This window comes from Exophiala mesophila (assembly GCF_000836275.1).
Source record: "Exophiala mesophila strain CBS 40295 unplaced genomic scaffold supercont1.4, whole genome shotgun sequence".
NCBI classification, from domain to species: Eukaryota; Fungi; Ascomycota; class Eurotiomycetes; order Chaetothyriales; family Herpotrichiellaceae; genus Exophiala; species Exophiala mesophila.
Genome location: NW_015622507.1, coordinates 1,356,294 through 1,369,291, shown reverse-complemented (window position 1 = coordinate 1,369,291; position 12,998 = coordinate 1,356,294). Strand labels below are relative to the sequence as shown.

At 51.3% G+C, this 12,998-nt stretch overlaps 4 protein-coding genes across 4 annotated transcripts; 2 read left to right on the top strand and 2 right to left on the bottom strand.

The window, feature by feature from the left end:
- Window positions 1-1,494: 1,494 nt before the first annotated feature.
- Window positions 1,495-2,467, bottom strand: PV10_05708 (1-(5-phosphoribosyl)-5-[(5-phosphoribosylamino)methylideneamino] imidazole-4-carboxamide isomerase; the record flags this gene model as incomplete). The annotated part of the gene is made up of 3 exons (XM_016370413.1): window positions 2,111-2,467; window positions 1,852-2,038; window positions 1,495-1,790 (listed from the first exon to the last, which is right to left on the bottom strand). Exons 1-3 carry the CDS (start codon window positions 2,408-2,410, stop codon window positions 1,495-1,497), a joined length of 783 nt encoding a protein of 260 aa, XP_016222706.1. The 5' UTR covers window positions 2,411-2,467.
- A 385-nt stretch (window positions 2,468-2,852) lies between these two features.
- Window positions 2,853-3,773, top strand: PV10_05707 (uncharacterized protein; the record flags this gene model as incomplete). Its single annotated transcript, XM_016370412.1, has 2 exons — window positions 2,853-3,203; window positions 3,261-3,773. The coding sequence occupies 2 exons, from the start codon at window positions 2,853-2,855 to the stop codon at window positions 3,771-3,773; spliced, it is 864 nt and encodes a 287-aa protein (XP_016222705.1).
- Window positions 3,774-8,116: 4,343 nt separating this feature from the next.
- On the top strand, window positions 8,117-11,360 carry PV10_05706 (uncharacterized protein). The gene is made up of 3 exons (XM_016370411.1): window positions 8,117-10,421; window positions 10,482-10,565; window positions 10,620-11,360. Exons 1-3 carry the CDS (start codon window positions 8,671-8,673, stop codon window positions 10,876-10,878), a joined length of 2,094 nt encoding a protein of 697 aa, XP_016222704.1. The 5' UTR covers window positions 8,117-8,670; the 3' UTR covers window positions 10,879-11,360.
- Window positions 11,361-11,522: 162 nt separating this feature from the next.
- On the bottom strand, window positions 11,523-12,683 carry PV10_05705 (uncharacterized protein). Its single transcript, XM_016370410.1, has 2 exons — window positions 12,301-12,683; window positions 11,523-12,232 (listed from the first exon to the last, which is right to left on the bottom strand). The coding sequence occupies exons 1-2, from the start codon at window positions 12,421-12,423 to the stop codon at window positions 11,696-11,698; spliced, it is 660 nt and encodes a 219-aa protein (XP_016222703.1). The 5' UTR covers window positions 12,424-12,683; the 3' UTR covers window positions 11,523-11,695.
- Between the last annotated feature and the right edge of the window lie 315 nt (window positions 12,684-12,998).

The following is a 12,998-nucleotide window of genomic DNA, read 5'->3' as shown; positions in this document are numbered from 1 at the left end:
GGGTGACAGTCTTTTGGGTGACAGTCTTTTGGGTGACAGTCTTTTGGGTGACAGTCTTTTGGGTGACAAAATTTCCTGGTCCAAAACAACGACGGAGGTAGAAGGCAGTGACAAGATGGGTGCTGCAGTATCATAAAATTTAACAGTGAACTCAGGCAGAATGTTCTTGTGTTCATAATCCGTGACAGGGACGCGACAAATTTTGATCATGTTAATCCTATCTCCTTACTATCATCTACTGCGTCTACCATTCCATCGATATCGCATGCACCTGCTGTCGACGCGTGGATCACACGTCCCAGCAGTCCCCAGTTCCGATTATTCCCAGCGTTCACGGTCAGTCCAATCCTAACAATGACTCACTTTCCCCTTCCAGAATCATCCTTGCGATCTGGTCTTCATCAAGTCCGCCCGCCCTTTCCATATCAAATTGACGAAGATACCGAGGTCATTATCAACATCCCAGATCAGCAAATCCCTCTTAGGGGATGCATTGTGATGGACTCTGCCGGGACTCGAAAGGTTGTTCGATTGGCCGAATTACCTCAGACTGTCGAGTTCCATCAGGACTTTATGTTAGAGAAATTTGCATACGATCTAAACTCGGTAAGTCTCTGTTGGTTGCTGTTCAAGTCCATCTGACAAATTGCTGATCAATGCCGGTGTTCCAGACTACCGTAACCAAGATCGTCATAGAAATGATGTCTATCCGAAACAATTCAGCTGCGACAGTTCTGACCCACAGATCCAGTAGCAGTGACCTCCAGAAACTTGCGCCACCATATCCTACCCAAGCTCTGCGCCTCCCTGACGGTTCTTATGATCCTTGGACCAGTTGGGACCATTTCCTGGCCGACGCGCGGCGTGCAGGAAAAGTAATGTCACAGAGACGACAGTCAATGTCACAAGAACTTTGGGCCGTAGCAGAGTGGTGTCGTTGGGCAAGGGTCCGATACATCCACGAGAGGGGAGAGTTTGTTCAAGATTTGGACAATGATATCGAGTTGATAAGAAGGTTGCAGCCACCCAATCCCAAACCCGGAGTCATCACCCGTGCCCAAAGAAGATCGTCAGTCGCAGATGTCCAAGGAAAGACGTGGGAAGTCAAGCTAGGCTACCGGCGCAGTGTCTGTGACGGTAAAAACTCGCCGCCGAGTCCATGGGACGACACAGTCCATACAGATTTCGATCAACACGTCATTGCTTGGTATGAGCGGTCAGTCCCAGATCGCTCATTGGCATCGATGCGGAAAGCGGAGAAAGGGGGAGTGGTTCGAGAAGGGCGACAAAGACGGAAAGGGCCGAAAGCGCAGTTGAAAGCCGCTTGACGTTGTTGAGGATCTGTCGATCAGACGAATCAGGGACATGGTGATATCAGAGGTGTCTGAAGAACAATAGCCATAATGTCTCGAGAAACTTCTTGGAACAAAGGAAGCGCTCCAGTGCTGTCAGTGGCTTGTCATATCGCGGGTTCGCCCACAAAGGTGTGCATGGTCATATTTGTTTGGCGTGGTCTTGGTTCCATTGGACACAGTCTTCAAACTTGGCGCCAGAGCCGCCAAAGACATCGAGAGCACTTCCAATAGTCAGGTCAATCTTTCCATGACTCGATTCATTGACAAGATCAAGGTCTGCTACTGTCCGTGCACCACCTGCATATGTGACCGGGGTACTACACCATTCGGCAAGTCTGGCCACTAGATCCGTGTCGATGCCTTGCTGGAGACCTTCATTGTCGGCGGCATGGATGAGGAATTCCGAACAGTAGGGTTCGAGAAACTTGATGTTGTCTAGAATTCTTGGTCAGTAGATTTTCGCCAACCTGAAAGGATAGCCCAGGTAGATAGATACCTTTGGTGATCTCCATCTCGGTGAGCGTTTGCCATTTGTTCATTGCCACGAACCAAGTGTCACCTTTCCGCCGACAGCTCAGATCAATGACCAGTTTACTCTTGTCATTGTTCAACGCCGAGAGCACGGATTCGAGTCGCTCCAAGGAGAATTTACCATTTGGAAAAAGGAATGATGTGATAATGACCTACTGCTTGCGCCATCTTAGACGAGATATCTCGTACAGTATATGGATCACTTGGGGGTTTTAAATGCTCACTTTTTCAGCTCCAGCTTCGATCCACTCTTTGGCATTAGAATCTGTGATGCCACCACCGATCTGCAGACCTCCCGGCCATGTTCTCAGAGCTTCTCTAGCAGCGACATCATTTCCAGGACCAAGCATGATCACATGTGCTCCTAGCAAGTTGGCATCTCGGTATAGTTTAGCAAAGTACTCGGACGGATGCTTGGATATATAATTTGTTTTTAGTTCTGACTCGGTCGTGCTGAGTGTGCCACCGACAATCTGCTTGACCTGACCGGCATGCAAATCGATGCAAGGCCGAAAGCGAGTCATGTTGTCGTAATGTAGGTTATGTCTATGCAGTCAACGTATTGTGCTTTTCAATGCTCGAGTTTACAGATGAGAGACAGTTCGGTGCGGTTTATTGAATTTCGACTCGTTGCGTTGTTGAACATTCATTTGTCTGACATCACATGTTTTATTGCCAGACGTCATTTTTTGCACCTCATGAACGCATTGAAAGACATATGGACTAGAGAAATCACGAGACATTACATTGGAGCATTAACAAAAATATTGCTCTGACACTAGAGGCTTGGGTTATCAAATCTTGGCATCAAACCTTGGTTTGTTGCGACCTCGAATTCCTGAAAATAACAATTCTAGTTTGAATCAGTCGCACGACCATCTCAAGCCCTACATTAATACTCTAATTTTATAGGGATAGCAAGACAAGTACTAGGCGGCCCTCACTCACAAATGCTTTGACGACGAAATGCTGGGCAAGCGGAAGAGGGATGTGGCAGTGGCTCGCCGTCAGAACGAATCGTCACTAGAACAAGGTCAGCCGGTTTCTCCGGACGGCTCTGACAACAACCAAGACGTCTTTCGCCGCTACTTTGAATCCGCATTTGAGCCACTGCCGGAGGGTGAGAAATTGAAGCCCTTAAGTCACGATTCGGACGAAGAAGAAAATGAAGTATCTGATGAAATTGAATCTGATTGGGAAGGCCTGTCCGAAGACGGGGCGGCGAACGTCACGGCCATTCAGGTTGTCGAACACAAAACTGCTCCAAGAACCTCCGATCGCCGAGAAGATGAACGGCAACAATACAAGTCATTTATGGTGAGTCGTGCTTTTGCTTGCGATATCATTGCGGCACTTATTGAATGTTATTTCTAGACGTCGAAACCACCCAAAGGAGCCGAGCAGGCTTCGAGAAAAATGCCCCGGGCCCACAAGGCGGAGGGCAAGGATGAGGAAGAGGAGCAGTCTGAAGCACTCAACCTCAAACACGATCTTGACCTTCAACGACTCCTCAAAGAATCACATCTTCTCGAAAAGGCAAAATCTTCAGCAGATCCCGGGTCGCACAGGCACAAAGCCATCGACATGCGGATGCAGACCTTGGGCTCTAAGGACTCTCTGTTTCATCAACAAAGGATGCCAGCATCGCATCGCAGGGGCATAGTAGCTAAAGCCGCCTCGAAGGAAGCTATGCGAAGGAAGGATGCCAAAGAGAACGGGATCATCCTGGAGAAGGCTGCCGGGAAGACGAAATCGGCCAGTCGTCGAGAGCGGGCAGTCGACGTTCCAGCTGTTGGCAAGTTCCGAGGCGGCACTTTACAGCTCAGCAAACGCGATTTACTCGACATACAGGGGCCTGGTTCTCGGCGGCGGAAGGCCGGCCGATAGAAGAACTCTTTGCACCCGTCGTCATCACAATCATGATGATCTAGGCCATCATGCGCAGATCGGCCAAGGAAAAGCTGGTCACCGAGGGGACGTGTCTCGAATCCAACCAGGATACTTGTAATCGGGCGGGGATGGCTCCAAGCACTCACGAAGACGTGGACGTAGCGGGGATGAAGAGTACTGGACTGAGGGCATACTACATCCCGGGCCGCAAATTTTGCTCTTCTCGTGGTTCGCCCTGGAAGAACGAGCATGGATACTCCTCGACTGCATCCTCCGTACTGTGCAGTTTACACCCAGTGCGCGTAGACAGCTTTTGTCAGAAACCTATGTTCGGAGACTGGGCAGCTTAATTGGGCAGGTGTGAAACATCCATCCTCGCCACGAGCTGGTCGGCTTGGCAGTTTGCGAGCAGAAGTTTGTTTGATGTTGCACCACTGCTTCAGGCTCGAGGCTACGGCGTGCTCGGTCCAGGTCTAGGCTGGCACGATCGAGGGAAGACAAGTGGATGATTGGCGAACGCAACGTCTGCTCGGTCAAGTGTTTCAAATCGACCGGATTTGGCAGTTTCCGTGATGAGTGAGGTCAACGAGGATGGGCAGGGGACCTCAGAAGGGCAATTGAAGTGGAATGAGAACTACTTTCAGGTCACTGTGACAAGAGAGGAGACCCAGTCTCTGGAGGGGAAAAGGAGTGTTGACCATGTCGGAGATTTGCAAGGGTTGACCTCGTCCGAAGCGATTGCGCCACTTGACGAACAAGTCAACATGAACAACACTCCAGATGCTGTTGTGTTTCACGAGTCCTGCGCGGACAAGGCAAGGTCCTCGATAGGCGCCGAAAAGATTTTGTTGTGGAAGGCTCTCAATGCCTCTGACCAACATCCCTTCCAGAGAAATCCATAGGAAGCGGTCTTTTCGCATGATTGTTGGACAAACGAAATCGAATGCCTCTGCAGGAATGATGTGCAGTTGCTGGGCCCTCATGTGCAGCAAGTCCAATCATGCAGTGTCCGGAGAATAGTCAGGCGGGAGAAGAGGAAGGACATGAAGCTGACAAGTCTAGGCATCGGAGACACACCTTGTTCTGACCAATGTGGGGAGGAACGAAAGATTAATCTGAAACGTAGCGGCATCTGAGTCACGGTGAGATGTGGCGCGTGGATGCAGATTTGGGATGGGGAGCCTGTTGGCAGCTGACTGGTCCGCTTAGTCGCTGTGATCGGAAAGTCGACAGCTGTATTTTCGTGGTACTTTCACTACTTTCACTAATCAAAACTATTAGCCAGTATGTGAGACCTGGAGGTGTAGCGAGGACGCCAGTCTCGGGGAAGACAGTGTTGATGACACTCGAAACCCAGGTTGGTTAAAGAGCGTGGAGAACGGCGTACACGGCGTTGGGGCAGTGGATGCGCTTTGCACAACAGGTAATTTGTACACAAAGATTGAAGATAACGCAGACTGCAAACCGAGAGGAGGATGCTGGGCGAAAGTGAATCATGGGGTTGAATTTGCGAGGTTCTTCGCTTGTCCGAGCGAACTCGGTAAATTGATTCCAAGCCTGCAGATTTCCGAAGAAAAGAAAGTCCAATCACAACAGTCACGTGTAGCACCTGGGCTGTGGCAGGAGCTGCCTACGAATAATCACGGCTGAAGAAGGACGGCATCGTTAATATTGGTGGCAAACCAGACAAAACAATCAGATAGCCATAATCCATATATCAACGTCATTGACTCTTGTTCAACATGGCCTTGGTCAAGGAACTGCCCTGCAAGTGGTGACTGGGTGACTGGGAGAAATGCTGTCACAAAGTCAAAGTGCCGCAAATCGAAGCTGGGCTCTGCACGTGTACGCGAAAGAAAGGGGTTAAACCCATGTTGAGACCTCTCAAGATTTCTTCGGGAGCCCACCTGGTCCAACTTCCGCTATTTCTCCCTCATGTACGGATACGACCAAGGGCCTTCCCCAACGCTCGCAAAGGTATGGTGATTATCAAATATGTGTAGATAAATCAAGAAATGGGGAAAGGTGTCGAGTAGCCTTGACCAACATAACGTCAAATGGGGTGGTCCAAGTGGCCAGGATGAAACGAACGAGGCACATGCGGCGCCTGTTTGAGAACTGTTTGGAAATCAGGGAGGGGGCGACAACGGGCGAGGGGCGCCCTGGGGACTGCCTCAAGTGCCATAAGCCTAGAGCTTTCAGCGCCTCTCGGCGCGAGACCCCACAGCTCTGGAGGCTAAAAGTAAAGGTGGCACTGGTGCCACTGGTTATAGGGTTGGCGCCTAGGCGGGCCCTGGCGGACTAACAGAAGCGTGCATTGTGTGTCAAAGTCAACCGCCCACGCCGCCATCTCCAACCAGCTCCCTCCATTCGTCCATCTTGACAATCATCCTCAGCCACTCGTTTCATCAATGCTGCCACACCACAATCATGCTCCCCCATCGTCCCCGTCCAAGGGAAGGCATGACTTCGCCTTCTGCCGCTCAGCGACACGCTGACCTCGAGCCAGCATACCCTGCGTCATGATCCAAACGATCAAAATAGCAACCTCGAATCCACATTCGCCATCGAGTCACGCGTTGGTAATAATTTGAATGCTTGGGGCTTGGTGTATGGTCAATGGCTGTCGGGGACTTTGGTTATTGTCATGTGTCAAGCGACCTGTCAACAACAACCTGTCTTTCGGGAGGAGGATCCAGCACATACCAAGGACGCTTGCAAAATCGATGAAGCCAGCCTACAAAGTGGTTCCTCCATTTCGGAAGGCTATCGGCCAAGGTGAGCTTCATGCCTATTCAAGAATACTGCCAATAGCGAGTCGTGGAAGCGAAACAAAGCTGGCGCAGAGCCCCGTGGAGCCGATGGAGGAGGATCATTAAAGGCCATTTTCCAAGTGGCCACAAATACCTCGTACACATAGACTACTGCATTATGTAGTGCCAGATGTCCTGATATAGCCTACAGTGCGGTCTTACGGCCTTGGATGAGTCCGACTCGAGTCCCAGCTTGGCTCTCAAGAATGCGGACTGGCGTGTGATTGTCCATATTGCAGGGTAAACAAGACGGGATCACACCTTGCAAGCTGCCCGCTCCAGATGCTCAGATGGCTGTGGAGTGCTCAGTGGGTCCCAGGCACAGACTGCAGTGGGACAGAGATGCGCGGGCCCGGGAGCCTAATTAACCGCTAACTCCAACAGTCGTAGGGAAGATCCCCTCAGGCCTCATGCTCTCTCAGACTTTATTCGTACACAGAGCATCATGGCCCCCCAAGGCTCTAACAGGCAAGCGGCTATGAGCGGTTGCATGGTTCCACTGGCACATCTTCAGCGCGCCATGCAAGGCCTCCCCAAGCTTGTGTAGGTCGAATGGCGAGTTGAATGTGCATCAACTCCAGAATCATTGGGTGATGACAACCAACGCCTAAAAAACTTTGTGACACAAACAAGTCAAGACGGAGCAACAACAGCGAGCCGACACGACATGTATAATCTTCTAGTTTTCAAGTTTTTCTAGTTTTCTAGGTTAGTAGGCAGTGTGGTAGTCTCGTAACACAACACCCTGGTCCTCAGGTTAGAGACCGAAATACCAAAGTCCATCAATGGCCCCTCTCCTACCCGTGAACCGTGGTGGACAAACTGGAGACAAAAAGTAGCGCCCTAGTCGTCGGCTATCACCGTTGTTCCCCTAGTCAGTTGGCTGGGGATTGATGCTCGTCCGCGTACCTAGTACCTACCTGACTGAGAAGAAAGAAATAGAGTGGTACTGTAGGTTGGCGACCCTGGGCAGATGTGGGTATCGACAGACGACCACGGGGATGTTGGCAGTTGTGACTCTGACCAGTTTAAGACTGGGAGTCGCCTTCTTTTCATGGGTGTGCTCGCGTCTGGCATGGGGTGGACAATCCATACTGGTCTTGTTTTCTTGGGCTATCGCCTGTGGAAGGGTGTCCACTGTCAACTGTCCACTGTCGACAGTCTGTTAACTGGTTGTCCACTGCCCAGATGCCCGCGTCTGGTGGACCTCCCCATAGCCGTACTACATACTCGTACTGGCCGGCTGGGTGACTGGACATGGCTAAATCCCAACTGTCCAGAAGCCCCGAAGCCACCAACTCTCTAATAACGACCAAAGTCGATTAATCAACCCTGATGCCCAGTGCCCACATAATCTTTTCACCCTTTCCCCTCTGCTAAATGCCCGTCGAATCACTGCGCTTCCTACTAACGTCCCTGGCACCCTAACCACCCAGGTGGTTTTCCTGCCTTTCTAGACCGTCTTTGGCCTTTGCCTGTCCCGCCCTCTCCTCTCCTCCCACACGCTCGCTGGCTCCGGTCTCACCTCTCTACTCGACCCTCCTCTCTTGTACATCTTCCCTCCCACTCCCTCCTCTTCTCATCTCTTCTCACTTTATCTGTTTCACCTCCTCGTTGCCAGACCTTGCGGAGTTCCTCATCCTCCTCCCTCCTCCCTATCGACCTTCCTTTCCTTGTTCCTCGGCTTCTCCCCCTCGAGCACTTTTTCCATCAGAGACTAGCCTCTCTCCTTACCCACTTTCGTTTCACCTGTGCTCGCTTGCCTTGGGTCGAGACAGGAGCTTCACCACGTCTGGACGTCCGATCTTGCGATAGCTGGTCTCTCGCTTTCATCCATCAGTTTACATCATCGACACATTCGCTACACTTGTGAACGGTTGCTACTCATCCACTTTCATACATCTCCACCGCCCTCCCTCCTTGCAGTCGTCTCTGAACTTCAACACAAATCCAGACTCTGAGACGAGACACCTTCCCTGTCTACCAACGAGTACCTGACCCGACTCACGTCCTCTGGCAAGCCTGCAACGGCGTCTCTTTGTCAATACTGACACCGCCAACTGCAACTCCCTTTAGACGCCATGTACCCTACCAGTGGTGCTCCAATGGCGCAGCCTCAGAAACCCGAGACTTTCATGCTCTCGAACGAGGCTCAACAGAGCTTGCCTCAGGATGCGCAAGTCGCTCTGCAGCAGGTCGACAACCTAAAATACTTCCTGATCTCTGCCCCTGTGGACTGGAATCCCGATTCATTGATCAGAAGATTCCTCCTGCCAACCGGTGAATATGTATCCTGTGTCCTATGGAACAACCTCTTCCACGTCTCCGGCACCGACATTGTCAGGTGTCTGTCGTTTCGCTTCCAAGCCTTTGGCCGACCCGTCAAGAACCCAAAGAAATTTGAGGAAGGCATCTTCTCCGATCTTCGCAACTTGAAGTCCGGCACCGATGCTTCTCTCGAGGAGCCGAAAAGCCCATTTCTTGACTTCTTGTACAAGAACAATTGTATCAGGACACAGAAGAAACAAAAAGTCTTTTATTGGTACAGCGTACCGCACGACCGTCTGTTCCTCGATGCCCTCGAACGTGATCTCAAGCGCGAGAAAATGAACCAGGAGGCAACCACAAAAGCAGTCGCAGAGCCCGCTCTGTCGTTCGAATTCGATTCTTCACAGTCGCTCTTTGAGCAACTCACCAAGGCTCAACAGGCCAGTTCCTCGTCATTTGCTACTGCCAACGCTCATGCCCAGTCCACATACTCGCAGTCCACATCGCCGGTCCTTCGTGCGGTCGATTCCATGCCTCCTCCATCGCTGGTCCCACCTCAAATGGCACGCTCTCAGGAGCCCTCGCATTCCATGTACACCAACATGGCCGTGCAGAACCATGTGAATACTCCCATGGGAGGCGTTGCTCTGTCACGGGAGCAAGACTATAGCCATCACCCATTCGATCGTACTAGTGCGCCTTACGACCGAACTCATATGCGCCACGCCTCCATGCCTGCTTATATGGAATACTCCCCCGCTCCTTCCTTCGTGTCGTCTCATTTTGAAGATTACAGCACCCGCGACCTGTCGTATGGACCGATCACGCCTCCCCAGCATGCTGTCCAAGTTGGTACAGAACCTGCATACATTGCCAACGATGACACTGGTCTCTATTCTGCCATCCCTGAAATGCATCCTATGCCGACTTATAACCCAATATCTTCATTGCCCCCTTCTTCAATTGCAGGCCCAACCTATGCGCCCACCCCGCGAGCGTTCCCTCCTGCCAATGTCTATTCAGTCATTGAAGGTTCTCCAACGTACAAGGCTCGCCGACGGCGGTCTTCTATTCCTTCATCAATTATGAATGCTGTTGCTGCAAACGCTGTTGCTCAAGTGACGCATGGTGCAATGAAAACCCATCACCCACAACGCCCAAGCGATCTTCGAAGGTCCATGTCAAGCTCGGTGCTCCCAATCGCTGAAGGTGATGAGTCGGCGGATCATTCCCCTAATGGCATCGTCGGGAGTTATCCATCTTCAATGCACCGAGATCACCTGCATGACTATTCCCGCAACACTACCCCATTACCCAGTTTGGAGGAAGACCCTTCCCAAGCTATGGGAATGGTCTCTGGCCAAGATCCCCTGTCCGGCATCGCTGGCGACGACATGCACCACATGTCTATGCACGCAAATCATGCAATGAAACTCGACCGACCAGGACCTATTCGAAGAGCTCGCAGCGCGACAATGATGGAACTTGGTGTTCCATATAAGTCGCACTCATGTCCAATTCCTAGCTGCGGACGATTGTTTAAGCGCCTCGAGCATTTGAAACGGTGAGCAGATGACCCCCTCGGAAGTCCTACATGTCTGTCACTAACATTGCCACGTCGTAGCCATGTGCGAACTCATACCCAAGAACGACCTTATGTCTGCCCTTATTGCAATAAGGCATTCTCACGCTCCGACAATCTTGCACAGTGAGTACATCTTGATTTGACCACATCCCACATGCAGTTCTGACACACGCACAGGCACCGTCGTACCCATGAATCCCAACAAGACGGTCAACCTATCCAGGTGACAAGTGAGGAAGAGCTTGAGAACGAGGACAATGACTTTGGTTCCATGGATGAGCTTTCATCTCCAGACGAAATCCACCGGCCTGACGTAAATTCGGCCATGGTCACCATGTCGATGCCCCCGCCCTCAACGCTTGTGATGCAACCAGTCTCTCAACCCATGATGGCCCCGAGCCAACTGATCCAACCATCAATGTTGCAAAACATGTAATAAAAATGCCTTTGTGACGAAGCCGATGATTCCACATTGCACCACTGCGGATTATTTATGCGACTTGAACCAAGCACAGCTAGCAACATGAACCTACGATAAACGAGAGCTTGGTCGAATGAAAGGGTGTGGGAAGCGACTAAACACCATGGGCTCAACATTATTCTTTGAGCCCTCAGGGGAGGCAAAAGTCAAGCGACGTACCCGACTGGACCTCGGTGGCACTGACGGTGTGTCCCCCAGAATTCTAGTCAGCTGCCTCTGCCGTTGCATGATTTGGATACCTGTATTCGGCATGGACGTCGGATGCGATCTTTCTTTTTTGTATTTCTCGGGCAGCGACCTAGATATCTGAGCCGCCCTTGCGCTGGCGGCCCCCGGACCCACTGTACATATATAGCCATCTTTTACTGACTAGTTGAAATTGCCGTTTTCATGATTGGCGAAAAGAGCTCTGAGCATGTTGTAACCCGATCTTTTTGTATTCATGTCTTCTTAAGGAACCGAGTCGTGCAATATTCGTTATGTCAATGTGCAAGAAACAAGTTGAAGGTAGTCGAAGATGCAGTTGGGTAGATGTCAATGGTACCAGTTCGTAAGCCCAAGGGAGAGACCAAAGCCAATAGGGTGATCCGGCGGGTATTTGAGATGCAGGAGGATGGGCACTTTACTCGAGGATCTACTTGGAACAGAGGGGAACGTCCAAGTATGGGCGGGTCGACGGGTAATACACATGGATGGGAGAGGGTATTGGTAATTGCGAAGGTGGCATGAACCAATGGTTTGTCATTTTGTGTATCTGACGGAGGGAAGATGATCATGGGCGCGTCACAACAGTGTTTCTCTGTGCCGTGGGATTGGGGGACTGATCTTGACCCTCATCCTCACTGTCGTCTCTAAAGCCTTCCTCCAGCTCACGACTGAGCCTGGGGTTCAAGTCTGCAGGATCGCGCCGTTGGGAGCGAGCCACGGTCCTGGCGGCGGCGTTCATGTCTGAGACCTGGCGCTCCATGCCATCTCGTCTGCGATTGCGCTCTTGTACATCAAAGCCGACCATGGCCTCGCCAGATTCCTCATCAAACAGTTCTCCATCTGCACTTATGATACTATCCCTACGGCCGAATCGGTTCCGAAACGCCCAGGTGGAGGGTAGGAAAAGGCGAAAGAAAAGGACTGACATTCGGTCGCGCAGAGTTGATGGTTGCAGGGCCTCTGGTAGATGAGAGGCGAAGCTGCTGGATTGTAGGGGTAGATATTGCGAGTACCTCGCGCGGTGTCGGCGGTAGAGTGGTAGTAGAGCGTGGAAGATGATTAGGTAGAGTGCGGCGGAGATGAGCATAGGGAGGACGACGGTCTTTTGACATGGTGGAACAAGAGCAATTAGATTCTTTTCGTTCTTTCTGGAGTCGATTATGTTCTTACCTGGAAGAAGGTGAGCATGGCAGAGCCCGCCATGGTTCCCTGGGAGTCGGACTTGGTGGTGACGGGCGGAGCCTGCTCGCCTGCGATATGACCGGGGATGGAGCGTTGGATAAGTTCCATCATGCCGCCATGGTGGGCGGCAAACAAATGGCAAAAGAGGGGATCTAGATAATAGATATAATCAAGGAACTCGGACGGCGGTCAGTCGGGATGTGTCAGAAGACAATCAAGGTGTCAAGGTAAAAAGGGTGGTGGACGGTGGACGATGGACGGTGGATGGTAGATGAAATTGAGTTCAATGGTTCTTCATGGGGGGGCTTAAGATTGACCAAGATTGATGGTGGCACAATTCGACCTGTGATGCTACAGAAGGGAGATCTGGTCTATGCGTTGGCTTCAAGCATTAAAATAAAGGGTGGTCAGAGCCCAGAGGGACAATTATTTAGGGAAAATTGTAGTCTCGGGCGTGTGATTGGGGTCCCTGGTGGAGCTTAGAAAACGCTCGAGCCTTTGATTTTCATGCCTAACATCGTCACCTACGCAGTGTGCCATACGTGTTGCCAACAAGCACGAGACACTTTCGAGTCTCAAGCTTTCCCACGTGGGATCAACGATCAAAATCAACGACTTCGAAGTTACCATGGACCGGAACATAGGTGACGTTTCCACCCCCCCAGTGAAACTTTGCAAGTGTAGTT